This window comes from Lissotriton helveticus, chromosome 8, assembly GCF_964261635.1.
Source record: "Lissotriton helveticus chromosome 8, aLisHel1.1, whole genome shotgun sequence".
NCBI classification, from domain to species: domain Eukaryota; kingdom Metazoa; phylum Chordata; class Amphibia; order Caudata; family Salamandridae; genus Lissotriton; species Lissotriton helveticus.
Genome location: NC_136069.1, coordinates 1,493,839,200 through 1,493,866,738, shown reverse-complemented (window position 1 = coordinate 1,493,866,738; position 27,539 = coordinate 1,493,839,200). Strand labels below are relative to the sequence as shown.

Genomic DNA, 27,539 nt, shown 5'->3' with positions numbered 1-27,539 from the left:
CCCAAAGTCAGACTTTTTAATTTGCCAACAACATTTTCTAGAAATGTAGCTGTATTTATGTATTTATTATTTATTATGCATTTTTATATAGCGCGTACTTTACCCAGAGGTGTCGGAGCGCTTTACAATAAAACGAAGTACATTACAAAAGGAATTCAGAGTAACATGATAGAAGTGACAATACTCTACTGCAGTGACTCGTGGTGAGATTTACAAGTCACATATTCACTCAAGATCACAAATTTAAGAAAAGTGAGCCGCTCTGCATTGTAACTTGTCACAAAATACTTTAGCCCAAGTGCTTCAATCCGATGGCTCCATTGGTCTCTTATCGGGCGCGCCATCCAATCACAGCTTATCAGTGAGTGATAACACGGGACAGACGCTCAATGAAATCGCCTCCCCACTGCCTGTCTCTCCCAATGGGGTGAATCAAGGGTCAGTTGAATGTTCTGTGGCTGTAAGGAGCAGCGACCCCCTCCCCCCCCCCTCCCCCCAGCCATGGGTCCGGTGAAACTGGGCCCGTCCCCTCTGACCCCCATCCATCTACCGACACCAAACCCCTATGACCCGGCTCACTCCCTAGGGCACCCATCTTAAGGAAATTCGGATACATAACTTTGAATGAGGATTTCCGAAATGCACAAAATTTGTCGATGAGACGCTGCAGCAACGTCCACCGCTTTCCAAGAGTAGTCCCGGAATAATTTTTTTAATTCCCATTAACGTACAAGTTAAAGCATTTCCGGGTGCCCAATTGCGTAATGTGCAATAATTGTTCGTGTTAAAATAGCTTCACGCGAGTGCAACTGCACTTTTCATAGGTATTCTATTATCCAATTGGGATTTTTTCCACCTCTGAAGAAATATCTTCCCCCACACCTCCAACATTTTTGGTGGACGAATTCCTGTCCGTCACTATCCAGGAAAAAGATTTACTTTTGGCCTCACAGGAGTAAATCTCCGACCATATTCATGGTGGAAATGGGCTAAAAAATGTTTGTCAACAAACACACAGTCGCGAGTTTGAGGGAGTGCACACTGCACAAAGCACCCCCTCGCTGAAATGCCTACTCCTCTCCCTCAGAAACACATTTAATCCCCAGAAAATATTACACCATGATGGGCTATTGTTACGAGGGAGGAAATCCACTTTCAAGTGCAAATTCACCTCTAGTGAACTATGAAAACGAATAATTTGCATGTGTAAATTGCTTTGTGATGCGGGCCTTTTAGTTAAATCATTTCCTCTGTGGCTTTGTTTCGAATGCAACACTCCTGTGTCTGCTCTGAAAACAAAGGCGAAGGAATTGTGCATGAACCAGCTTTTAGGAAATATATGCAGTGTAGATTCTGTAGGACACAGGGCGCTCTCTGTTACAGCCTGGGCTGACACTCCCTCCTCAGAGAGAGCGTTGCATTTTTGTGTATGCACTATTCTATTCACCATTCTCAACACAAAACGATTATGAGGTATATAAAAACCTGTGATGCTACTTATAGAAGTTGGGTGGAAAGAGCTGCCGAGCGCAGTTCAGAAGAGTGTGAAAAAATAATTGCATAGATATAATATATGGGATAAAGTACCTCCTCCAGTACATTATAAAGATACTGCAAATCACAGAAGAGTTCAACAGCAAGGTGAAGTTTGTTTATAAGTTTATTGAAGGCAGAGGTGACTTGCAATATTATTATCATGTATATCAGGGGGTACATTATTCCTTATAATACATGGTCACTCTATCACCTTTCCCTCAAGCCACTGAAACACTTGGGGGTCCATTAGGATGGCGGGGGCAATCCGCATGCCAGCACTGCCGCCACGGAAAGGCATGCGGAGTATGCTAGGGGGGTCCGTTGCGGGCCCCCAGGGACTCTGGTGGGTACGGGGTGCACATGGGGTACCTGCAGTCCATGCACAACATGGCAGCCACCGCGCAGAGTCTGCCATGTTGTGCATGGAAGTGCACAAGATGCCTCCCTAACATTGTGGCCGGCGGTGCTGATTGCACCGCCCGCCACAATGTTAGGGATGCAGGATGCGCCCGCCACTGTGGTAGGCGCATCCTAATAGCACCCACGGGGTCCCCGCCCTTATGGCGGGCGGTCCATTTACACGACGGGAAGTCCGCCCGTCATCCTAATGGGCCCCTTGGTGTGTAGCCCTTGCTATGAAAGAGAGCATGTTTGCTAACATGAAGAATACAAATAGAATCTCTAGGGCAAAACTAAACACATCAAAAAAGTTGTAAGCATTTGTTGCAAAAAGATATTAGAATCAGTTTAATACAAGTCAGGTTTTTTTCAAGTGCAGCAGATCAGAACATGTAAAAACATGTACAATGATTGTAGTTTTTCTAAAAGTTACCTACAGAGTGCGAAGAAATAAACATGTTGCCATAAATATTTCTTTTCTGCTTAACAGCCAGAAAAACAGAGCTGAGTAAAGAAAAACAAGGTTTCATTGTAGTCCTTCTAATAGCTGCTTTAATTATACTCTGTGACATGACCTGCCTTTCCCCTCACCTTCTGGCAGCAGACATTGTGACATCAGAACTCAACTGTATGTAATAAATCATTACATTTGAGTGCCTATATAATTTCTTGCTAATAAGCGACTGGGTGTGTCACTAGTCTCCAGTAGCGGTCGGCAGTAGGAGTTTCGACAGGGCGGTGACGTGGGCAGGGGGAGGGGCAGGGTGGGGGGTAGTAATGTATGGATTACGGAGTTTTACAGGTAAGTAAACATTTAAATAAATAAAACGAATTTCGTTGGGCGCACTGCATCACATTTGGTGATGCAGTGCGCGCAACGAAATTCATTTTATTTATTTAAATTCCCATTTTTTGATTCATTGTTCAGGATTTTGGTGGTTATTAGTGGTGGTTATTAGTTTTTTGGAATTATGTACATCAGTACTGGCATTTTTGTTTTGTTGGTTAATTAACCTGTGGTATGGCAATCGATGGGGGTAGGTGGTACCTGCTCAGGTGGTTTGCAACTGCTTAGGAAAATACATTATATTAACAGATTAATAAAATATATATATAAATAAAGCAAATGAAAGATTAAAGTTTTTAAATGTTCTGTAAATGTTAGGAAATTTGAAACTGGGGCCAAAAAATAACTTGGTGTCCTCAGATTGATGGGTGGGAGCAGTGCAAATGAATGTAGTATGATGATGGGTGTACTCAATTGTATTTAGAAAAGCTCCAACCTTCCTATTAAAAATAAAATGTTGCATTTGTTTTAATAGATGATTGTGAATTCAATTAAATATTTCCACATTTGTGTATTTGCTTGTTGAAATCTTATTTCTGTATTGTTGTGCATTGCTCTGAGGTTCGAATCATCGAAATTGCTTTAGCCAGGGTCCCCGGCTTCCAGTAATGACTCAGTGTAGGTACCTGAATTTCAACTGATTTTGTTGAGGTCCCGAATTTCAGTAATGACTAAGTAGAGGTCCACAGAAGTCAAAAGATTAAGAACCACTGGTGTAGAGATCCACATGAGCACAGTATGTCATCTGCAAAGTCTCTGTAGAGCTATTTTTTTCAATTGAAAAGTGTATTTCTTTCACAAACACAGTATTGTTAAGCATGGACTTCCCTACATGGCCACAAAGGGGGGTGGTTACTGCACTATTGTGTTTAGCTGTTGCCATCATATGCAATCCAGACTCTTGATTTTGCTTTCTACAGCAGCACACCACCCAGACACCCCCTTACCATGACTGCCTCCTCAAGAGGTGTTTAGCTCAATTGTATTGGGTGTGGTTCCTTCTCAAAGAGCTCTGTCATCCTTCTAGGTCAGTGATACTGAAATTACGGCCCAGGGGCCACATGCGGCCCTCCTGACCTTTACACGCGGCCCCCTGGGCAGCAGCAGCACCGGACTGCCATTTATTTGACTCAGCACTGACATGAAAAAAAGTTAAATATACAGCAAACACTTATTTAAAGGTTCATTGCAGTTAGAGAAAGGAAGTAACTAGGCACTTAACTTTAGGAACACCTTAATTTGTAAAGACAGCCACTGAATATACATGCTTTGCTTCCCCTACACCCACTTTACCCCCCCTGCTGGCATCAGTGTGGCCCTCTGTAACACCATAGACCAAACTTTGTGGCCCCCGGGAAACATTTTGTGAGCACCCATGCTCTAGGTTGTTGTTGTTTATCCCACAGTCCAACCCATATGTTGCCAGTGCTGTATGTAGTTAATCACCAATAATAAGGTTTATAGAGAGGTCATCAAGTGAATGACGTCACAATTGGTTTTACAACCAACACAGACACCATCAAACAAATGGACGCTCAATAAACCTGTATAGAGCTGTCTGCAGAACTATCTGGAATGTACCTTTTTCAGGATCCCGTGATACAGTAGCACTATTTTAAAAAAAAAGTATTGGGAAAGCAATCTCAGTATGGCTTTGGCTGCCAGCCTTTTGGCTTTGACAGTGCTTGTTAAGCCATCGTTTTTTATAAAATATTGTTGATCTGTGGGGGTTTCAACCATATTTACAAAAAGATTTGGAAAAAAACAACAATATTTAAACCTCAAAAAGTACACATTATCATTGTAGTCCCTGGCACAGAAGGGAACTACTTTGTGTGTGGATGTGCTCCGTTTTAAAAGAGCACTACGGCTTCACTCAGGGGTAAATTAACCAATGGGTGAAGTGGTCTGATCCATTGCCTCATGTTGTATTCTGTAGTGGGCGAAAGAAAAATGTTAATTACACAACAACAAACCAATGGGTTAAGAGGGTTGGCTAAAACTATGCACATTATGCATATAATTTTACTAAAATCAAAAAATATTGCCTAGCGCAGACTTATAAGTCAGCAAAAGTAGAAAATATTGCAGCAGAACAGTGTAACTTACTGGTACTGTTAAAATAAGCATGCACAGCTATATAAGTTTCAGAATGGTAGTACTTGTGTCCTCTGGGTTCAAAATTGTTCCTACCATGTGATTTGCTCTATCTAAATTATAAACTTATATTTGGTCAATATACAACCTGACATCGATTTGACATCCAGCTTAGTCAAAATTAGGTCGATGTGTGGTAAAATCAAGATTCTTGTCCTAGTGACCTTTTTCAAATGTTATGGCATGTTTGAGGATTACAGATTGTGGGTCATATTCTTACACCTGAGCCTGTAACAGCACTCCTTCAAGCAAGTAAAGATGTAGGATTTTCCTAAATTCACAAACAGATGCAGTTTTCCAGGCATACTTTTAAGACAAGCATGTGATTTTTTATGGCGCCATATTTTTTATTGTCCAGTTGTGCGCAAAGTACAGAGTTCTGCAAAAAGCAGAGGCAGCCAGCTGTGCAATTGCACACTTTTTTCTTTGTTTTCCTCAGAAAAGAAAGTATGTTTTTATCTTGTGGAAACATCCCATCGCATTCATGAAGTTTGGAGGGGTTCAATTCGCTTCCACACTGGAAGGGATTTTCTCCATCCAGCTCTTTGCCGGGCCCATTTCCAACCACTTTCAAGGTGGGAAAGTATTTGAAAGGTCACAAGCGGCTTGTGTAAGGATTGTAATGCAAACCATCCAAAGTTACTCCCACTATCTATCCCTTACGTTGGAGTTACACCTGCGTGATTCTACACTGATCTAGCCTATAATTTCGCAGACGTAAAAAGATTTACATCTGCTATCATTTGGAAATCCAGCCATCTTCGGTCATAAACTTGTGTGCAGACAAAAAGTCCTCTGTGCACCGGCCCTGTCTGTTTTTTGCTGCCAGAGCAAAATCACCATCTGGTGTAAGGTTTCCGTAATGACGGAGCTCTTCGCTTGCAAAGAAATACAGCTGTTACAGTCGCCACACCCACGCCCTTCACAGCATCTTCATACACAGCAACATGCTGCACTAACATTCGCCCACAAGGCGGCGCCATTGTTCCTTTTCTGGCGAACGGCCTCATTCTCTGCTCCAGGTGCTATTTCCATTTCCCTTTTCCCGCCCAATTTTTCCACGTCTCCCGCAGCCAAAAATGTCGCAACTCTTTGTCATAAATAGTCGGGCAAACGCCTGCCTGATTTAACTTGTGAAGTATTCAAGAAACGAGATACTTTATACCCTAACACTCCCCCATTCCCAAGGGCTGCAGAGTGCAGACGCATTTGCTTCAGGCCTACTCCATGAGGACCGGAAGTAGCTGCAGGGGCCGGAGGTGACTCACCACGTGATCATCGCACTGCAGGAGTCCGTCCTAGGCCATTGCCTAAATATCCCGATGTCCAACTGCCCATTTTATCCCTGCAGTCACTCTGGATTATTGTTACATTGATGACGCCGTAGCCTTTCACTTTTCAATAAAACTTTTCTTTATATTTAATACAAAATTAAATATCAGTGTTTTTGTACAGTGATAAATTATATAAATTTACAGCACAAATATATACATATAAATGAAACAATAAAAATATTGTACAGCATACAAAAATAACCAATTTCCATTCTGTCACAAATTTCAGAAAATAAAAGGCAGTTTCGGTAGGGGTGTGTCACGTGTACCTTCCTGTGATAGGTCAGCTCAGATACAGGCAAATAAATACTGGCGAGCGCGTGAGGGCAGCTGTGCGCGTGCGAGCCGCGCGCTCCTGCACTTCTGAGGCACTTGAGTTTTGCATACATTTGGCGTAAGTTTTAGGCATCTTGAAAAGAGAGGATTGCACAATCCGACACAAAGCCCGGCTCGTCGCCTCCCCATTGTGCGCCAGGGCCCTTTATCTGCCTCCCCTAATCTCTCTGATAGAGGGGCAGCTGCATTTCAATTAAACTCATGCTGCTAACTTTAATGACAGCGTTTGAAATGAGGGCCTGCTTTAGTCGCCCCCTAAAAACAGGCTCTAACCAGAATCCTCTGCCCCTCTCTCAATATGGAGGTCCCCACTGCCAAGAACCCTACCCCCCCTAGGAACAGCAACATTCCTGCACAGAATACAGAAGCATAGGGAAAGATGCACAGACATACCATGACTTGGGGGCTGGGGGAGCTAAATCATCCTTGCAGAGGATGCGGGGGCATAGTGAAGAAAGTAGACATCCCATTGCTAGCGCCATGACACCTCTGGGTAATCGAGCGCTTTATAAACTATTTGACATAACATTTCAGAGCGTGAGATGACGGTATTCTGTAGAGGAGGGACATCTCAACACCAGTACATTAGAGCTGCACAGTGGCATTGAAGAAGGACATTGCATTGCCCTAGCATCGTGCGAGACCCGCAGTGCTGGTGCATTACAGTGGGAGATTGCAATAGTATTTCATCAACACAGGAACTCACTGAATGATTAAAATACAGTGTGAGATCACAACATCATTAGATTAGAGTGGGAGGTCTCATCAGTGCATCAGAGTTGGAGAAAAGAATGCAGTTAGATTAGAGTGGGAGAACACATCACCAGTACATCACAGCGGGAGATCACAAGGGCACTGGGGTGGGAGATCACAATGCCAGTGTATCAGAGTGTGACATCACAAGACCATCAGAGTGGGCATTCACCTCACCATTAGGTTAAAGTGAGCGATCGCAACACTAGTGCATAAGTGTGAGAGATCACAAGGCCATTAGTTTACTGTGAGAGGTCATAACACCAGTTCATCAAAGTGGGAGATCACAAGGCCAATAAATTTACAGTGGGTGTTCACATCACCAATATTTTAGGGTGGGAGATCACAACATCAGTGCATTGGAGTATAGTGATCACAACACCATTAGAGTGGGAGATCACATCACCATTAGTTTAGAGTGGGAGATCACAATACCAGTTCACCAAAGTAAAATATCACATTATCATTGTCTTTACAGCCAGATATCAAAACACCAGCATCAGAGTAACTGAACACAACCAGGTTAGAGCAGAAGATCACAACAGCAGAAAATCGAAGGGAGAAATCACAATCTCTGCCTAGTAAAGTGGGAGATCACAACTCCTGTACATCACAGTGTGAAATCACAACTCCAGTAAGTCACAGCATGAAATCACAACTCCAGTACATCATAGTGGGAGATCACAACTGCAGTACATCAGAGTGGAAAATCACAACTCCTGTACATCATAGAGGGAGATCACAACTCCTGTACATCAAATAAAGTCACAATTCCAGTACATCAGAATGAAAGATCACAACGCCTGTACATCACAACTCCAGTACTTCAGACTGGGAGATCACAACACCGGGGCATTGGACAGGAGATCAGATGCAAACTTCTTCAGGAACAACCATGGGGGGCACGTGAGCTGGGGGTGGGAAGAATTCCAGCCAAACACAACAAAAGTTGGGAAAGGGATTGAACATACATAACCTCATCAGGCAAAGCTCTATTTCATAAAGAAACAACTCCTTTTCTACCGAAACGAGTGATTTCTGACGTGTATTAATCACCATAAACTGGAAAGTTTGGAAAAGTTTAGGGGACTGCACTGGCAGGCCTAAGAGGCGGGACACGTGCTCTGGCAGACCTTGCTTCGCTTCAGTTGGGGGCGGGGGTCTCACTCTCATCTACTGTGCTGCGCGTGTACCCCAGCGACCTGTAAACTCTACTGCGAGCAGAGACCAGTGCGAAGCCCACCCCCACCACAGTGAAACCCAAAACCAACGGCCGCAACAGGGAATAACTCACAGAGAGGAAACTGGATAAGCCCCAATTGCAACCTTTCTTTAAAAAAAAAAAACAGCTGGCAGATAGATTTCTGGGCCGCTGGAGACACCGCAGAGCTCGGCGAACATGTTTACATTAGGTATGTATGCTCAGTCAGACGACTGGCGTGCCGGGGAGAGACGGGTTCGATCCCCCCTGACGGTGCCACCCAGGACCTGACCCCGAAGTAGGGGTTGTGTTTATAAAGAACAGCCATTATTTATAAGCATAGAAAAATACATTTTCTATCTGGACGTGAGGTGCGCGGAAACATAAACAGAGCAGCACCCCCTCTCACCCCCTCCCCCCGTGCCTGGCGTCCGCCGAGATGGCATCTCCCCAAATGAAATGCAACGAGGCCTAATTGTTCGAAGCAGTTGTGCCTCTTGGGCTGGGGAGATAAGCATGCTCGGCCGGTCTGGGCTCACACTGAATAAAAGTGATTGTCAGGGCAGCATTCCTCCCGTGTTCCCCCCAGCACCGGGAGAAAGGGGGAGATACAAGGCACACCGCTGAAATAAGAATGCTATGAGCAGGGAAAGGGGCAGTGTGCTAACATGATACAATAAATAAGGGCAGATAAAGTGGCGTGAGGGAGGAAAGAGAAAGGAAGTTTAAAAAAAATGCAAGACAAATAGCAAAGAAAGAAGACAAAATGAGCAATTATCAGAACAAAAGACAATTTCTATAGAGAAAAGGGCAACAAATAAATATCTGCTAAAACTGCATACATTTTCGTAACCAGCAATCCAAATATTTGTCTTTCCAAAAACAAAAGGCACTGCAAGAAGATAACGAACACCGCCAGGGGGCGCTGCGAGCCCTGCTGCGATCAGTAAGTTGTGCACCAGCCCTCTGTTCGTTTTCAGCTCTATTCCTATTTCCAGTGTTTAGTGGTTTGATGCCAGTCCAAGAGTACTAATGCATGTCTCCACATTATGCTCCTGACAGCAATATCTCTGTTCCAAAACGACTGGCAGCTGTGGAGCGACGCCCCAGGCGTTTTACCCCCTCACTTGACTGGGAACTCACCAAGGCTCGAGAAACACTCAGTGCAGTGCATTGTAACCCGGCCTGTAGTTTGTGATTGTTCACAGCTTGTATAGAAACCTTCATTTTTTTCATGTGTGCAGCCCCATTTGTCACAGGGGCTTCAGAGGGGACTGTCTGTGGCCCTCCTGGAGACCCCCCCACACACACATTCCACCACACTGCTGTGGATCACAGTAACTCCCAGAGAGAAGAGTTTTACTTGGAGACTTCAGCACAGGTGGCACTTGGCTACACCACCGTCTCGTTGCCCTTGCCAGGCTTGGCCCAGCTGTCCACTCTCTTGTCCCGCTTCCCTCTCCCCGAGTTCACCAGCCTGTTGGTGCACCGCTGCCAGGTGTGCACTGTCTTGGCCGACCAAATCCACATGCTGGAGGTGATGCCCACCAGCAGCGACATGAAGATTTTGAGCATCTCGACCGCCCTGTTGGAGTCATCAGCAGAGTATCTGAAGACGGCCCAGTTGGAGATTTCGTAGAAGTAGCAAGCAATGACACAAGTGGCTGGGACAGTGTACAGGACAGAGAAAACACCTATCTTGACCATGAGTCGTTCCAACTTGTCCGTCTTCGTCCCATCCTTCTGGAGGTTTGAACGTATCTTGAAAAGCGCCACCAGTCCAGCGGCTATGAAGAGTGTCCCAATCACCAAGTACGTGAACAGAGGTGCTACCACGAAGCCAGTTAGGGCGTCAATGTTCTGGTTGCCCACGTAGCAAAGGCCAGTGAGTTCATCAGAGTCAACCAGCCTCATGATCAAGATGACAATGGTCTTCACTGCTGGAATGGCCCATGCCGCGATGTGGAAGTAGGAGCTGTGCATTTCGATGGCCTCGTGTCCCCACTTAAGACCTGCTGCCAGGAACCAGGTCAACGTCAGGATTACCCACCAGATAGAGCTTGCCATCCCAAAGAAGTACATCAGCAGGAAAATGATGGCGCAGCCCGTGTTCTTGAGGCCCTCTTGGATGAGGACTGGTTCTGCGGCCTCGTCAAAGTCACAGGATATGCGCTCCCGGCCCACGGTCAGACGGACAATGTAGGCGATGCTGTAGATGTTGTAGCACATGCTCAGGAATATGATGGGCCGCTCGGGGTAGGAGAACCTGGAAGAGTCTATCAGAAAGGTCAAGACGGTGAAGGCTGTGGAGATGAAGCACAGGATGGCCCACACGGCCATCCACACGTCGGTGAACTCCTTGGTTGACCTGCTGTACAGGCCCGCGTCATAACCACACTTGAGGACACAGTTGAGGCTTCTTTTCACCCAGGTGTACTGGTCCGAGTTGGCCCCAAAGGACTGGCATTCTTCTCCCGGCTGCAGGGACGTCTTGCCATGAAGCGGGACCTCTTCGTCCCCAGGGCCTTCCATGCACATGTGGTTGTGGTCATTCTGTGGGGGGAACTTGCTGCAGTTCAGGCTGTCAGGCCAGGCAAACCCAAACTCCTTCAACACCGGTTCACACCTCCTTTTGACAGAGAGGCACATACCACCACAGGGTCCAATTGGGATGTCGATTTTCTCAGTGCACATCGGTACGTAGACTGAACAGAGGAAGAACTGCAAAAAAAATCAAATAACAGAATTAGCAAAAATGTAGACTGGTCACACTGGTAACACAAACTGGTGGCATGTAACAACACCCATGGGGTAGGGAAACAAGAAGAAACACTGAGTGAGTGATGAGAAGATGGGATAACGGAGTGTACGAATGAGATGTGCGGACGGATGGGGTGTCAGTTAAAAGAGCATCAGAGAAGGATACGAGATAAGCAAGTGGATGAATGAGTGCATTTGTATAGTGCTGTACCACAAGGGCAACTGTCTCTAGGCACTTAAGTATGAAAAGTAACAAAAGCATTACACTGAAAGGGGCAAACATAGCCACAAAAGATGTACAGTCTAACCCCACTGTTTGTTTAACTTGTCTTGCTTATTCCTAGAACACCTTTTTAGGGCTGATTGGCTTTTTGCCAAATGCACTTTTGCAAATGCAGCAATGACGTTGCTTTGGATGAAACAGGGTTTCTTTCTGAGATGATTGAAAAAGTGAGAAATATATTTATTGGCTCTAGTGTATGTAAAGCAGCAGCTGTAATCTTGAGATAACTTTGAAGCGCTGGAATACAGCTAGCTCGAAGCAACATATATGTATTTGTGTTGCTATATGCACTCATCGCTGCCGTCCCCCATGCACTGATGTTACTTTATATTTCTTTTGTTTTTATCACCCCTTGACAATTTTTTGCTGTGATATTACAGATTACAGTTTGAAATCTATCTTTCTTTTCAAGAAACGTTTTAAGAAATGCTCACATGACATTTTTTTACCTCCTTATGCACTAACTTAATATGAAGTCATTCTGTGTATTTGTGCTTTATGATCTTTGTTGAAAGATCGAATAAATACGTTTTGACGTGTGTGTGTGTGTGTGTATATATATATATATATATATATATATATATATATATATATATATATATATATATACATAGCACATTCTGATACTGGGAGGCGTGAAAGAGCTGTTAGCAATTCGGTAACTTTCCAGTGTCAATATAAAAGTGTAAAAATACCAAGGCTGGCCCCATTTAGATAATAAAAAAAAAACATCCCCAATACGGAGAGAAGCAGAAATGTCCCAGTTCCCTGTGGCTTCAGTGTGTGATCTGTGAGCTAAGACACTTGATCCAGACACCCCTCCACTGCGGTGGGGGGGTGACTCGTGGGAAAGACAGCAACAAGTCCTGTTACTTGACACACTCGACGGAATGTGTGGCACTCCGCTCTTTTTAAACTCGACAGCTCGTGTGTGATGCAAGAAACCCGAGGAGAGGTGTGCCAGCAGGGCGCCACGCAGGGCACTGCACGCTGCAGGGCACTGCCTACTGGCAGAGCACAGCCATAAAGATAAAACACAGGACCAAACATCGAAAGATAAGCCAGCATAAGTGCTTCTACCGAAAGAAAGTTTCCAGCGGTGCCAAAGCCAGGCTATTGTCCACCGCGTCAGGGTCTGGGCCGCCCCTTTAGAAGGGCCACAGAGTCCAGGCCGGTGCTGGGCTCAGCAGATGTGCACGGACTGGCGGTAGGTGGGTCTGGGGGAGTAATCTAAGACACCCGAGCCGAGGCGACAAGCATGTGTAGAACTTCACGCTGCACGTGTGAGGGAGTGAAATCACAATCCACAAAGCATGTTTTGAAAAAAGGGCAGCGAATGTGGAACCGCCGCCTAGCGTGGTCTGGCCGGGCGCTTGGCGCGACAGCCTCGTGCACTCACAGCTTTACAGGCGTGAATATAAACAAACTCAATGGAGCTCATCTAGGCAAACCCACAAGGGTGAACGAATCCGCGAACGCGTGTCCTGTAGGTTGGGATGCACGCAGATCGCTTCCACAACAGGTGCACGCACCCACCGAGGTATCATAGCAGTAGGCGCCACTAGGCTCGTTATGGGACAGAAACAGACACAGGAGATAAAACGGTCCAGTCCAGAAAATAAACGTGGGAGTGATATTACTGTTTTAGTAAGGGTAACGCTGGAAGACACGTGTGTTGTGTCATTGCACGTGGCAGGACCCCGTCACGGTCTACGTAAGGGAACATGAGTTAAGGAACCTCGGTTACTTACAAACCATTTGAAACTTCCCCCTCTCACCTCTGATGATATGGTCTCTGGGGGGCGGTGGACGCAGGGGTGTGGGAGGTGATGTAGCACCCCCAAAATAAGCTTGCAGCCGTGAAGAAGAATGAACAATACAGAGACCTGCACATTCTGTTTTTACGTTCTCACATCTGCTGTGCGTTCAAGGTCAGGGGTCATACGGCAGGTTATGTCTCCTGACAAATCGTTGCTTATTCCTTCAACGTGGTGATTGTTTACTTTTCCTTTCTCTGACTGCAAAGGGAATGCATTTTGGAGCATGAACCACGCGGCAATGGTGCTGAGGTACCGGCAGCGTGAAAGATAGAGACGATAAAATGCCACGTTTTATAACATTAAGGGTTTGAAGCAGCACAGAAAGTGCACAAGAGGCGCTAGGTTTTAAAATTCTGAAGTGTCACAGAAATAGAGATTTTAATAAATTCAGAACAAACCAAGACACTTAAGTGTGATGCACAATATATATATATAGAGAGAGGGAGAGAGAGATTGTGCCCCATTTAGGCATGTCTGGTGCATATTTAGTGTACCGTCCCATGCTTTAGTGTATTTCGGGCAATATGCTCCAAAATGCACCTACGTGCACATATTGTTTCCTGTCACTCTCCTCCTGAACAAGCGTGGCTCCCTTCCTGCACTCGTCATTTGTGTAATGCTTGGGTTTTTCACAACCCATACGGCTTCAGGACTAACATTGATGGCAGCACCCCCGATCTGAAAACGGTCTCCGCACCGGTGATGTAACCTAGTGGTTCTCCCCTCAGAGTTCTCGGGTTATGCCCGGAATGCCAGTCCAGTGCGCCCAAGATTTGAGCAGGGGGCTGTGGGTGAGCCGTGCAAGGGGTGACGTAACCCCCTCTGGACCCACGTTCAAAACTCATTAAAGTGACAACTAAGGGGGTCGCGCCCTCAACAACCCCCAGGCACACATGGCACTTTCTAAGTGTACCAGGAAACAGAGTCCCCCCCACAACAGCCAGATACTAGAGGGGGCATCATTTTCACGAGCCTAGCAAGGGCACACCTATTCTTAGCCGCCACCAAAAAAAGAACACACAAGGAAAAAACCGAACAGGTGATGCTAACTGTTTACACTCCAAGAGACTTGTCAATGGTGAAAGAGACATGCACGTAGATACAAATAGAGGAAAAGCTTAAAAAAATACTGCCGTGGCACTTTTCTTTAATCTTGCTGACTTCGCTGTCAACTGTAAAACAACGCAACCTGAGGTCTAATCCCGGCTACTTATTGCTTCAAGTCATGTGACCTTGGGCAATTTAAGTTATCTTTCTATGCCTCATTTTCCTAAAACCAGAAAGAACGTAAAAAAATAATTAACCCCGATAGGAAGCGTTATTTGATATATTTATTTTAAATTCACCCAACAGGAGGTACAGAACAATCTTCCACTGCTGTATAGGAATGTATATCCCCAGTGCATGCAGGGTTTCAGGCATCTCTGCATTAAGAGCCCTGCCTCCCTCCCACATTGGCACCAGCAGTGACAGGCTCAACCCACCCCGAGCGGCAGGTGCCATGTGCTCCTGGGCACAGGGTGGAGATGCACGTGCGCCGGGCACCTACCTGCAGCTGGCTGGAGCATCCGTACTGGATGAGGGGCGTGAAGGTGGTGAGCTGCAGCTCGGCGTCCGTCTGCAGCTCGTGCCCCACCAGGTTGGGCATCTTGGTCACGTTGTAGCCCAGGTTCTGGCACATGGAGATCCGGATGGGGTCGCAGCGCCTCTCGTCGTCGTCCCCGAAGCCCAGCGCCCCCCGGGCGGCCAGCAGCGCCAGGCAGAGACCCAGGAGTCCCCGCTGCAGGGCTCTCCCCATCTTCCGGTCCAGGGGGGTGCGGCACAGAGGCGTGGGTGCAGCTGGCAGAGTGGGTGCAGTGCAAGCAGAGATGGGCACCGCAGACTCTGGTGCGCGCCTGTCTGTCCCCTTCTCGTTGAAACAGCACTGCCACTGACCTATGGCACAGCCTGTCCACTGCGCACCGGTTGGCCCCTGCACCACGGCACACTCTGCCCACTTCCTATGCAGGGGAGCAGAGCAGCCTGTCCACTGCCCAGGTTCACACAGCTCTTAGAAGGCGCACATCTGTCCACTGCCAGGCGCTGAGAGTTGCCGCGGGGTGCTCCTGGTATTCCGGTGTCACACAAGCATACACCCTCGGTGCCAGTCGTCCACACCATGCAGGAGGTGCAGGAACTGTTGTCAGTCTCGTGCAGCGGTCTCTAGTCCTGCAGTCCACGCAGACACTGCATCCCCCCTTCCAAAAAGTGCAAACTCACTTCCAAACAGGTAGAAAGTAATTGTAATGCTGCAAACTGAGGAGAAGCGATCCTGCGGGGTGTCAGTGAAGCAGCGTGTGCACTGGTGCACGGCCGTGTGTCAGGAGAGCACGGGGAGCGCACACGCAGAGCCGGCGCCGCGGTCCGCACTGTCAGCCTCTCGCACTGAGCCCAGCTGAGCTCCGAGCGGAGGCCGGGCCTGGGGGTGGGGCCTCGGCAGCCGGGGGTCCCTGAGTGCAGCCCTGGGAAGCACTGCAAGATGAGTGGGGCTGTGAGGGGCGGGGCGGGGGCGGGGCCTGCGGTAGCAGAGGGTCCCTGAGTGCATTACCTGGGGGATCACTTCGTTCACTCCACGCAGGACCGGGCTGGGCGCTGGAGGGCGGGACATGGGCGAGCAGACCCTGAGAGCAGCGGCCGGTCTGGGTGCAGGTCGCACAGCCTCGGTGGTCCGGTGGAGCCTGAGCGGGCAGTGCATAGGAGACTTCGGCACAGCCAAGTGTTCCTTAGGGCAGTGCAAACTATGATCTATACATTTATTTCAGTTCAGTTCTATATAGCACGGAATCTACCCAAAGGTATTGGAGCTCTTTACGTGAGCCCCACTTACATTATTTATTTAATGCATTTATATATAAAAGGTGTCAGAGCGTTTCACAATAGAACCAAGTACATGAGTAGCATTTAACACATTTAAATGTTACAGAAACAAACGAGAAAGAAGAAAAAGTCGAATAAAACAATGGATGGCAGTCACACAAAAAAACACATTAGGGTGAAGATCGTACAGGCATAGATTACAACTTTACAATATTGAAAGAACTTTACACAATGTCACAATATTATAATATTGAAAGAACATTACACAATATCACATTCATTTCACACATGCACGGGGAGATTCAGTGATTTCAGATTGGCCCAGAATCACACGATGTTGAGCTGACGCCGAGACTGGAATCTAATACTTCCATAGTTCCAAAGTCGATGGCTCTGTAACGTCACGTCCCCTCGAACGCTAGCCCGGCATCAGATGTTCCAGCAGCACCACCCCAGGGAGTACAGCAGTCCGAGAGCACAGCACACTGGCCAGCGCCTCGAGGTGTTTTTGTAGCCCATGCACGACCGTCCACCCTATGCCTGCTCGTAGGTGCAGTGGCACATGGGCCCTTGAGATGTAGTGGTTTACTGCACCCCAAACATTGCTGTCATTCACCGCCTCGCTGGACGACAGCAGACCTATTTTCCTTTGCATTAGGGCCCAATGCGCCCTTTCACCGCCACTGCGCGTGCCCCGACATGGGCATAAGGACAGTACCCTGCTAATGTAATTTAATAAAAAAAAAAAAAACAACCAATGCAGCATTTTTTTTCTCCAAATGTCAGCGCGCCGCCTCTCAGACGGCCTTGGCGGGGCTGTCACCAGCAGCTGCGCCATAAATTACGCGTCCAATTGGCACAGAATGTTGGCGATTCGAGGAGTGATTTGCTGGGCGTTTCTTGGATATAAATCACTGTTTCCGCTGCATCGTTTCACAAAGTGGCGAAAAGTTTGAGGGAGCTGCCAGCCAGCTAAAGCCCAAGTGAAATATAAGGCACGGGCGGCGCGCGACGTGACGCCTGGCTACTTTGCTCAGCTGGCGCTAGGTGAGAAATATATGGATTAGTGAGAAATGGTGTGCCCCACCTCAACCACCCGTAAAGTACCCCCACCTGTGAGTCTAGCGACCTAAAACCCCTCCGGCTCCCATCCGCCCATTTATAAATGCTTTTCTAATAAACTACCTCAGACCTCCTTTCATTTTCCTCAGTACTGTTCCGTTCCCAAGTAACTAACTATCTCTCACTGCGTATCAGCTGACCTGGACAGCCCGTCCTTTAACCACGTCGCCAACTGGGCTGTCTCGCTGAGACAGTCAGCCCGGGGGAGGCTGTGGCTGCGTCCAGGCCCAGCTGTCAGTCACCTAAGCCTGGTCATTGTTGTGCATGGAACTTTACTCCACATCAACACATCTGGCATTCATTTACAGTTTACTGTCGGGTTCGAAATTAACTTAAATTATCCGGAAATTGCAACCATAATGTGTTAGAAAAAGACACAACACTAACACAAAAAAAGCGTGCGTCCATTATGCATCAGCACCTGGGTTTGGTATTTACCATTCTATGCGTGAGTATTCATGACCGATTATATTCAGGTGCATTTCTGCAGTGGTAACATCTGACACTTTGAAAAACTCCACTTTTCCCCACGTTTTATATAGTGCCTGGATTTAGTTTTATAGTGCCTGGAGTTTGAACGTCAGCCTTTCCAATCCAGGCCAAGAGTTAGACCATCAGTCTGTCCAGTCCAGGCCTGGAGTTAGAACACCAGTCTGTCCAATCCAGGCCTGGAGTTAGAACACCAGTCTGTCCAATCCAGGACTGGAGTTAGAACATCAGTCTGTCCAGTCCAGGCCTGGAGTTAGAACATCAGTGTATCCAATCCAGGCCTGGAGTTAGAACATCAGTCTGTCCAGTCCAGGCCTGGAGTTAGAACATCAGTGTATCCAATCCAGGACTGGAGTTAGAACACCAGTCTGTTCAATCCAGGCCTGGAGTTAGAACACCAGTGTATCCAACCCAGGACTGGAGTTAGAACACCAGTCTGTTCTATCCAGGCCTGGAGTTAGAACACCAGTCTGTCCAATCCAGGTCTGGAGTTAGAACATCAGTCTGTGCAATCCAGGCCTAGCCTTAGAACATCAGTCTGTCCAGTCCAGGCCTGGAGTTAGAACATCAGTGTATCCAATCCAGGAATCGAGTTAGAACATCAGTGTATCCAATCCAGGAATGGAGTTAGAACACCAGTCTGTCCAATCCAGGGCTGGAGTTAGAACACCAGCCTGTCCAATCCAGGACTGGAGTTAGAACACCAGCCTGTCCAATCCAGGACTGGAGTTAGAACATCGGTCTGTCCAATCCAGGCCTGGAGCTAGAAACTTCAATCTGCCATACATTTTTTTTTTTGCAGAGTTTTATATAGCACGAACTAGACCCGACCTGAATCAGGTATCAGAGCGCTTTACATAGCACCAGTTACGTTACATGAGGACACACTTTCATTTTAGGCACGGGGAGATTAAGTGATTTGCCCAGAATCACAGGAGGTTTTTGGCGTCGTTACCGAGACTCGAACCCAGATCCCCAGGTCCGAGGTCGAGTGCCTTAGCCGTTAGGCCAACCCCTCTCCCCTAAATGGTTTTCATGCCACTATAAGCCATTGTAAAACAATAATGTATTGTAGATGAACATCTGATAAAAGAATTAAAGCAGAATACTTACGACTATAGGCATGGATATGAAAAGACAACCACATTTTAGCCATATTATCAGTGGCATAACAAAAGTTGAGGGGGCTCCCATGTAAGGTACATGAAGGGGCCCTCTCCAGATTTAATACAGAGCTCTCAGGCATGAGTACTGTGCTAAGGGGCCCACTGCAGCTTGAGACCACCGCACTGCGGGGGCTGCGGGGCTTGTGCTACGCCACTGCATATTGTGTACAATTTGTGGTAGTGTAAAGTTGGATGTAGGGGAACCCCCCATCGCTCATCAGACTCATAAACTGCTAATAGACACACCCATTTCCATTTTAAATCACACTCCTAATCCCACTGCAGAAAGACCAATGCCTACACACGCAGATAACTTTTGTTTGGGACCATGCATTCACAATTCCAGGCCCTGTTCAATCGCCAATCGAGCCGCTATGAGGTGCTCACAAATCCCAACTCAAAGATGCCACTTTTCAAGGACTCAGACCACACTCCAATGACACATTTTTGAAGAAATCTGCAACCCAACCCCCCCAGGGTGCATGTATGGCATCTCCTTGTAACAAACTACAAAACCCAATACATTGGGTGACAAATCAGAATATTTTTGGCTGTCTATGTTATCGTGACTAGCTCAGGAGAGGCCTATGCTAGCTTCGCGCCCACGCCAGTGCAGGGATTGGCCGTAAAGGCCTGCTGGCAGCGAGCACTCCCACCTCTGCACCCTCTAGCCGACATGCTGCAAGCACCCCCTGGAGGTCCCTGTGAGACCACTGTCCCACCTATCCCAAATAAAAAGGATGCCTTCTATGGACCCGAAGTGCCTCACCAATCATGACCTCACCCGCCACAGGCCAGCATAGTTCACCTACAATCTGCCCTCCCCCACAAGATGGTCATGTCAAGATGGTCAAACGTACGAACCACGTGAGGAGATTTTCAAGAAATTCAGTTTAGAGAGATGGACCCCATTCTGCCTGGTGACCCTGTCACCAGGCAGGTTGCTCCCCTCACCGCCACGCAGCCCCCTGTATGACCTGAGCCCCCTTGTGCTGCTGCCACTTGTTTTGGTGTGACTACTGCCTGCACTTTTTGGGTAATTGTACCACTGTGCTCCATCGATTTTTCTCTTCCTGTTTCTCCAACCTTGTGCCCCCTTGTGCTGCTGCCACTCATTTGGGGTTTTGTGCCTACTACCAGCTATTACTTCCACTGTATTACTGTGCCTCCTCTGTTTTTCTCTTCCAGTTTCCCACCCTTGTGCTCCTTTTTTCTCGTGCCTTCTTTTTTTTCTATGTCCGCTTTCCTTCTGTGACCCCCTCCCACTCCCCTTTCAGGATTCCCGCTGCTGCGTCCCCTGCGCCCCCGTCCCCCTGTAAGCCTATTCGCCACGCTGCTCCCGCCTCCCAGCTGCTCATCCCTCAAACATCCCCTCATATGGAGGCCGCGCAGCAGCCGCGCTGCTGGGGCGCCTAAGGCAAGCCCGTCTGCGCCCGTCCGTGCCTGGACCACGCCCAGCGCCAGGACCCCATTCCCCCCGCACACACCACTGTGCCCGCCTCCGCTATGACTCCAGCACCATCCACGCACTCAATGCCGGACGGTCCCGCACCTGCTGCCTGGCTGCCACGAAACGCACCCAAGGACACTTCTCCTGCCAGAACTGCAGCTTCACCAACATCCGGTCCACCAACCCGCCCTCCAAAGAACCCAACTTCCTCAGATGCATTCTGCTCAACACCCGCTCCGCCCGCAAACACACCGTCGAACTCTGGGACCTACTCGACACCAAAGCCCCAGACGTTGCCTTTCTGACGAAGACCTGGCTGACTCCCTCCTCGGCACCTGACATCGCCATAGCCATCCCAGAGGCTACAAGATCACCCGCAAGGACCGCACCAACGGAGTAAGAGGAGGAATTGCCAACGTCCAAAGAAACACTCTCAAAATCTCAACAGATGACGACGACACCCTCAGCTTCCCTGAACACCTGCACTTCCAGATCCACACCGACCCCAACACCACCCTCAGAGGCACCCTCATCTACAGACCCCCTGGACCCCGACCGCAGTTCAGCGACTCCATCACCAACCTCGTCAGCACACACGCCCTCGCCTCTACGGACTAAATCCTCCTCGGGGACCTGAACTTCCACCTCGAGAACAACAACGACACCAACTCCTTCACCCTGATCGACAACCATGGACTCAGACAACTCGTCACAGCACCAACACACTCTGCCGGCCACACGCTTGACCCCATCTTCTCAGCAAGCACCCACGTCTTCTTCAACTGCACCACCGAACTCCACTGGACCGACCACCGCTGCATCCATTTCACCTTCCGGAAATCCACCACACACCACCGCACCCAGCAGATGCCTCACAGCAGCTGGGGCAAGATCACCGAGGACCAGCTAACCACCGCTCTCGCCCAGAGCCCACCCGCAGACCCGACTGACGCCGCAGCGTCAGACAATGGATTGACGACTGCACCAACACCCTCGCCCCGCTCAAGAACCCCCCAAAACCCACACCAGCAAGAGAGCCATCTGGTTCACTGAAGACCTCCAGGCCTCCAATCAAACCTGCAGAAAACTAGAAAAAAACTGGACCCGCGAAAGAACACCTGATACTACACAGCCTACAGGAACTCCACCCGCCGACACCATCAACTCACCAGATCCGCCAAAATGACCGCCTTCAGAGACCACATAGACAACATCGCACAAAACAGCAAAGAGCTCTTCAGCATCGTGAAGGAACTTACCAAGCCCAGCTCCAACACCAACAACATCCCACCGTCACAAGACCTGTGCGACTCGCTGGCCACCTTCTTCCATCACAAGATCACAGACATCCACGACAGCTTCGACGCCGTCACCACCCCGGCTACGGCCGACACCCCCGCTCCCACGACCACCACCCGCACCAAGCGCTTGCTCGCCTGGACCAACATCAACGACGACAACACCATCAAGATCATGAACACTGTCCACTCCGGATCCCCGGTAGACTCCTGCCCACACCACATCTTCAACAAAGCCAGCAGCACCATCGCACCCCACCTCCGGAAAACCATCAACATCTCTTTCGAGACAGCGACCTTCCCGGAGAGCTGAAAGCACACAGAGATCAACGCCTTACTAAAGAAACCCAAGTTGGACCCCAAGGACCTCAAGAACTTCCGACCCATCTCCCTGCTCCCGTTCCTGGCGAAGCTCATCGAAAAAGTCGTCAACAAACAACTGACCAGCTTACTCAAAGAAAACAACATCCTGGACCCGTCCCAGTCCGGGTTCCGCAGCACTATAACTGCCCTCATCGCCACCACCGACAACATCAGGATCCTGCTCGACAACGGAGAAACCGCGGCCCTCATCCTCCTGGACCTGTCAGCCGCTTCCCACACAGTCTGCCACCGCACACTAAGAGCATGCCTCCACGACGCCGAAATCCAAGAAAAGGCCCTGGACTGGACCACCTCCTTCCTCTCCGGGAGAACCCAGGGCATCCGCCTCCCCCTTCCGGTCTGAAGCCACCAAGATCATCTGCGGCGTACCCCAAGACTCTTCCCTCAGCCCAACGCTGTTCAACGTCTACATAGCACTGCTCACCCACGTCGCCCGACGCCACGACCTAAACATCATCTCCTACGCCGACGACACCCAGCTGATCCTCTCGCTCACCAAGGACCCCCACACCGCAAAACCAACCTCCACGAAGGAATGAAGGCCGTCGCTGACTGGATGAGGAACAGCCGACTAAAGCGGAACTCGGACAAGACGGAGGTCCTCATCCTCGGTCCCACCCCCTCGGCCTGTGATGACTCCTGGTGGCCGACGGTACTATGAGCACCCACCACACCCACCGACCACGCACAAAACATAGGGGTCATCCTCGACTCCACACTCTCCATGACGAAGCAGGTCAACGCCGTCTCCTCCTCCTGCTTCAACACCTTCGGCATGCTTCACAGGATCTTCAAGTGGATCCCACGGAAACTAGAAGGGCGGTCACCTAGGCCCTCGTCAGCAGTAGACTGGACTACTGCAACGCACTCTATGCAGGAGCCCCGGACAAACTCCTGAAACGGCTACAACGCATCCAGAACGCCTCCGCACGCCTGATCCTCGACATCTCCTGCCGCAGCCACATCACACCTCACCTGAGAGACTTGGACTGGCTCACCATCAACAAGAGGATAACCTTCAAGCTCCTCACCCATGCACACAAGGCACTCCATGACTCCGGACCAGCGTACCTCAACAGCCGACTCAGCCTCTACACCCCCGCCCGCCAGCTCCGCTCCGCAGACCATGCCCTCGCCACTGTCCCCCACATCTGAAGAGTGACCACCGGTGGCAGATCATTCTCCCACCTTGCCGCCAAGACATGGAACACCCTCCCTATCGCCTATGGCAGACCAAAGACCTTCTAACCTTCAGGAGACTCCTCAAGACCTGGCTCTTCGAACAGTAGCAGCTCCCCCCCTCCCCCCCAGAGCCTTGAGACCCTCACGGGAATGTAGTGCGCTTTACAAATGCTATGATTGATTGATAAAAGGGGACTCCTCTTTGACCGACCCAGGCAGAATAGCCTGTAATTTTTCTATTAGAAAACGCTTCACTCAGTGATTGATGGCCATGACGGACCCACCCCCTCTCAATTGTTACCTCACAAAGGAGCGGGACAAAGCAATGACTGAGTGCAGGAGTTTGAGATAAACGGCCCATTTCTGATGATTGGCCACTCAAACAATCGGACCTGCCTAGATGGACCTAGACACTGCAACCCAGATGTAAAGAATTATTTATGGCCCGCCCGACTCATCCCCTCACCATTGTAACCCCGAGATGAAGTGGACTAAACGATGACTGAGTGCGGGAGTTTGAGCTAACCAGCCCATTTCTGTGATCAGCAACTAAAAACTCCCTCCCTGTTAGTTGGACCAAAAAGTTGTCACCCAGGTGCAAGGAATTATTTATGGTGCTGCTGCTGTTGACTCCTAGCCGGATTAGAAACCCTTTGCTCTGTAGGGATCTGCATGGCCACAGGCAAGAGTCTACACCCCTGCACTGCAGCTCCTAGCTCACCACCACGACCCCAGGGGGCGAAAGCCCCCTGCGTAACCATGCTTTAAGCATACTCCTCAAATGTACCAACTATAGCCCCCCTTGCCCATGGAAGGACATGATAGCCCGCTTGGTGGGCCCAATCCTCAAACCTACCTGCACAAAAAAACATGCTGGACTTGCAATACATAAGCATTCCCTATTACCCACACTCCCATCACTCTGACAGCTCGACATGCACCGGAGTTACACATGGATCTGGCAAGAGTCTTGGCTCCCCAGGCATCCCCCTTGCGTCACATGAAAGGAAAAACAACAGCGTCACAGGACAGGAAAACATCCCTGGATGGGGAAAAACTTTCCGGGCATAAAACGGTCCAACCCATTGCATGGTGGCTACACGCCGCTGCACTTGCTCACAGTATGGCAGTTGCCACCTGGTCCTCTTTGATCCATGCACTTAACAGATGCAGAAGAAAACATTGCACGCTCACGAACCAGCAGTCCAATGTCAGAACCACTGCACCACCTCTTGCTCCTGTGATGACAGAAAACAAGAACATTCCAAGCTGACGAAACACCGCATCCCGCCTTTCACTTGCATTGAGAGGGAAATATTGTAAAGATGAAAATTAAATGGCAGAACATGCTCAATCTTACAATAGTGCTTATAAGAATCGGACAGTCCCCGTTTCTCCATTGACTGCTTGTTCCACCAACCATTTGCCTGCCACTGCATCAAACCAACAATGAACGCCAAAATGTATTCCCTAGGGTCCAACCTGTTGCCACAATTGTTTACTGTGTCCACTGGGAAATGGGAAACATTTTAGTGGCACCGTAACCTGAAGAGACATGTTCATAGTGCCTAGCTGCCATCTGCTAAACACTTCCAATGTCCTTCCTGCCCTCTTGCCACATGCTCTCCTACTCCTAGTGCCCCTGAGAGAGCAAAGGGAGAAAGCTGCCTTAAGCCAACAAACTTCCGAAGGCTGGCTGCGATCACCACAAGTTTCATTTGTCTATCAAGAGTGGGATAGCGTTCAGGACCTCTGTGGACAATGACAAACATGCCTGCCAAGACCAGAGCTGAACCATGCAATCAATGAGCCAGATAGGGATGTATGACGTTACAACGCATACTTTTACAACGCCTACCTTTACATCGCAAGTTTTACAACGCATACCATTACAACGCATAGTGCTTTTGGGCGCTGGATAGTGAATAGTTTAATTTACTATTCCAACTCCAGTCCCCGTGGATAGTAGGGAAGGTGTTGGATAGTACATTAAACCTATTCCCTATCCTAGAGCGCCACCCAGCGCAATGCGTTGTAATGGTTTGCGTTGTAAAAGTTGCGTCGTAAAGGCACTGCGTGGTAAAAGTTGCGTTGTAAAGGATATATACCGCCAGATAGTCCTGTCTGGGAAGGATGGCGGCAGCAGGAATCAACTACAGGACAGAAATATTACCATAGCTGCAGTTAACATGAGAGGTATGGAACAAAACGCTAGACATCAACACAGCGGCCAGTAACCAACTCTGGCCAACTGCTACCATGCTTCAGGTTGGTATCAGACTAATAAACAGGACAGGACAGACATTATTACCTACCTACTGAAATTGACCACTCACAACAGTCTTTGGAGTCTGACTACTGTCTGCAGAATGGTTTTTCATTATTGCAACTCAAGCTAATTATTTTCATTAAGCTTTGAATTTCACACTTAGCAATCTCAGATTTTGTAACTTCGCACATCTGTATTCTTAATTAGAGAGGCTAAGGTTTCATAGACTTCCTTCTTCTTCAGGCAGATGAAGGAGCTTCTATTGATATGTAGGACACCTATTCTTCTGTGCTCTAAAAGCTACCATACCTCGTTCATGGCCAGCCTCGAAAGGATTGGAAAGAAATATACATGCCTCCGTAGGTGCAAGGGCCTCAACATGGAGGAAAGCAATCAGTGAAGGCCCTTCAGAGCTAGAACGCTGCATCCCTGACCATCGAGTGAGGACGGAATATCTCTCTAACCTCTTCTCGCTAGGACTGACTGAACTGAACATGAGGTACCTGGTGATGGTCTATGCCAAGGAAGGCACTTACAGTGCAATGTTCTCTGGGCTAGCAATAAACTAAAGTTAATGACCTGGTGCTGGGCATTTTATGAAACCACGTAAGCCTCCCTCTAGTCCAGGAGTGTATCAGATGTGCTGGTGCCCACAGACTGCAGGTGGTTAGAAGCCCCAGCCGAAGCAGCATCCTGCTGCTCAGCCCTTCTCAATCTAACTGTCCACTCATCCAAGCACAAACACTCTCTACGTTTCAACCATCCAATGACCTCACTCACTGGCTGAGCAGCAGAGAACATCAAGAATGTGGAGAGAATGCACAAGATAGCAAGAGGCCACAACATAACTCGCATGCATCATTTATTCAACTATCAAGCAATATGCTTCACTAGACACATAACAAATACATTTTAGAATCAATTTAATATTTACAGTAATCCTTGACAACTTGCATTTCTTTACATAGAAGTACTAGACTGAGGCCATGTCTACTGTCAACTCGTAGCACTCCCAGATTCTACCAGAAGGTCACTCACCAACAAACTGTCTTTCCCTGCATCACCTATAAACAGGGACCCTTGCTATACAACATGAGGCCTAATGAAAAACATTCGGGACAATTTCTTTGCACACAAAACTGGGAGTACAGCTGTAACGCTGATCCGAGTCATGCCTGGCACCCATCGGGCAGGTGTCAGGGCAGACGGGCTACAACTGGTACCCTAGCACGAGCGTCCTCTCTTCAGCGCCCAGCAATAAATGTGGAGGACCAGTAGTGTGGCTCACTGGTTAGAGGCGGCAGACCCGAGAGCAGAGGACGGCCCGGGACCAGGGTTCGATTCCCGGCGCGGCAGGTTTCTGGACCAGGGTCAGCGGACTCGATAATTCTCTCGCCTCGGTGCCCACTCTGATCAGCGATCACACTCGGCGACTCTGGGCATTAGCTTGCCTCATCTTCACTAACGGCCCCACCAGACCGCCGGGGATGCCTGGTCTCACCCTGGAGATACCCATTAAGGGACCATCTCTCAGGGAAGCCAGGAAGGGTTTCGCAGCGGTCGAAGCGCCTTGGGACCCTACGGGTAAGTAGTGCGCTATATAAATGCCTATACATTTACATTTACATTTACAAAGGGCTTGGACTAGATCCTCTGTTGAATGGGCAAGCAGTCTGGCATGGCAAGAGGTGGATGACATGTAAAAGGTGCTTGTGCAAACAGTGGTTGCGCATGAAAAACTTAAAATACATAATCAATTTGTTCTTATTTGGAGTAGTCAGTCCACCTCAATAAATAGTTGCATTAGTGCTAGATAGCTTTCAAGAGTCCATTCATGTATTCATCCCCTTACGGCGATACAGGCTTAAATACTTCAGCGTTTCAACCACAAATATTC

General features: G+C 48.6%; 1 protein-coding gene across 1 annotated transcript; it reads right to left on the bottom strand.

Annotated features, from left to right (window-relative positions):
* Window positions 1-6,334: 6,334 nt before the first annotated feature.
* FZD4 (frizzled class receptor 4) lies at window positions 6,335-15,836 on the bottom strand. The gene is made up of 2 exons (XM_078658435.1): window positions 14,976-15,836; window positions 6,335-11,284 (listed from the first exon to the last, which is right to left on the bottom strand). The coding sequence occupies exons 1-2, from the start codon at window positions 15,222-15,224 to the stop codon at window positions 9,956-9,958; spliced, it is 1,578 nt and encodes a 525-aa protein (XP_078514561.1). The 5' UTR covers window positions 15,225-15,836; the 3' UTR covers window positions 6,335-9,955.
* Window positions 15,837-27,539: the final 11,703 nt, after the last annotated feature.

Excerpts from the sequence above, each read along its gene's own strand:
- FZD4 (XM_078658435.1), bottom strand. The coding sequence starts at position 15,224 with ATGGGGAGAGCCCTGCAGCGGGGACTCCTGGGTCTCTGCCTGGCGCTG. Across the intron at positions 11,285-14,975 it reads GATGCTCCAGCCAGCTGCAG|TTCTTCCTCTGTTCAGTCTA; the intron begins GTAGGTGCCCGG and ends TTTTTTTTGCAG.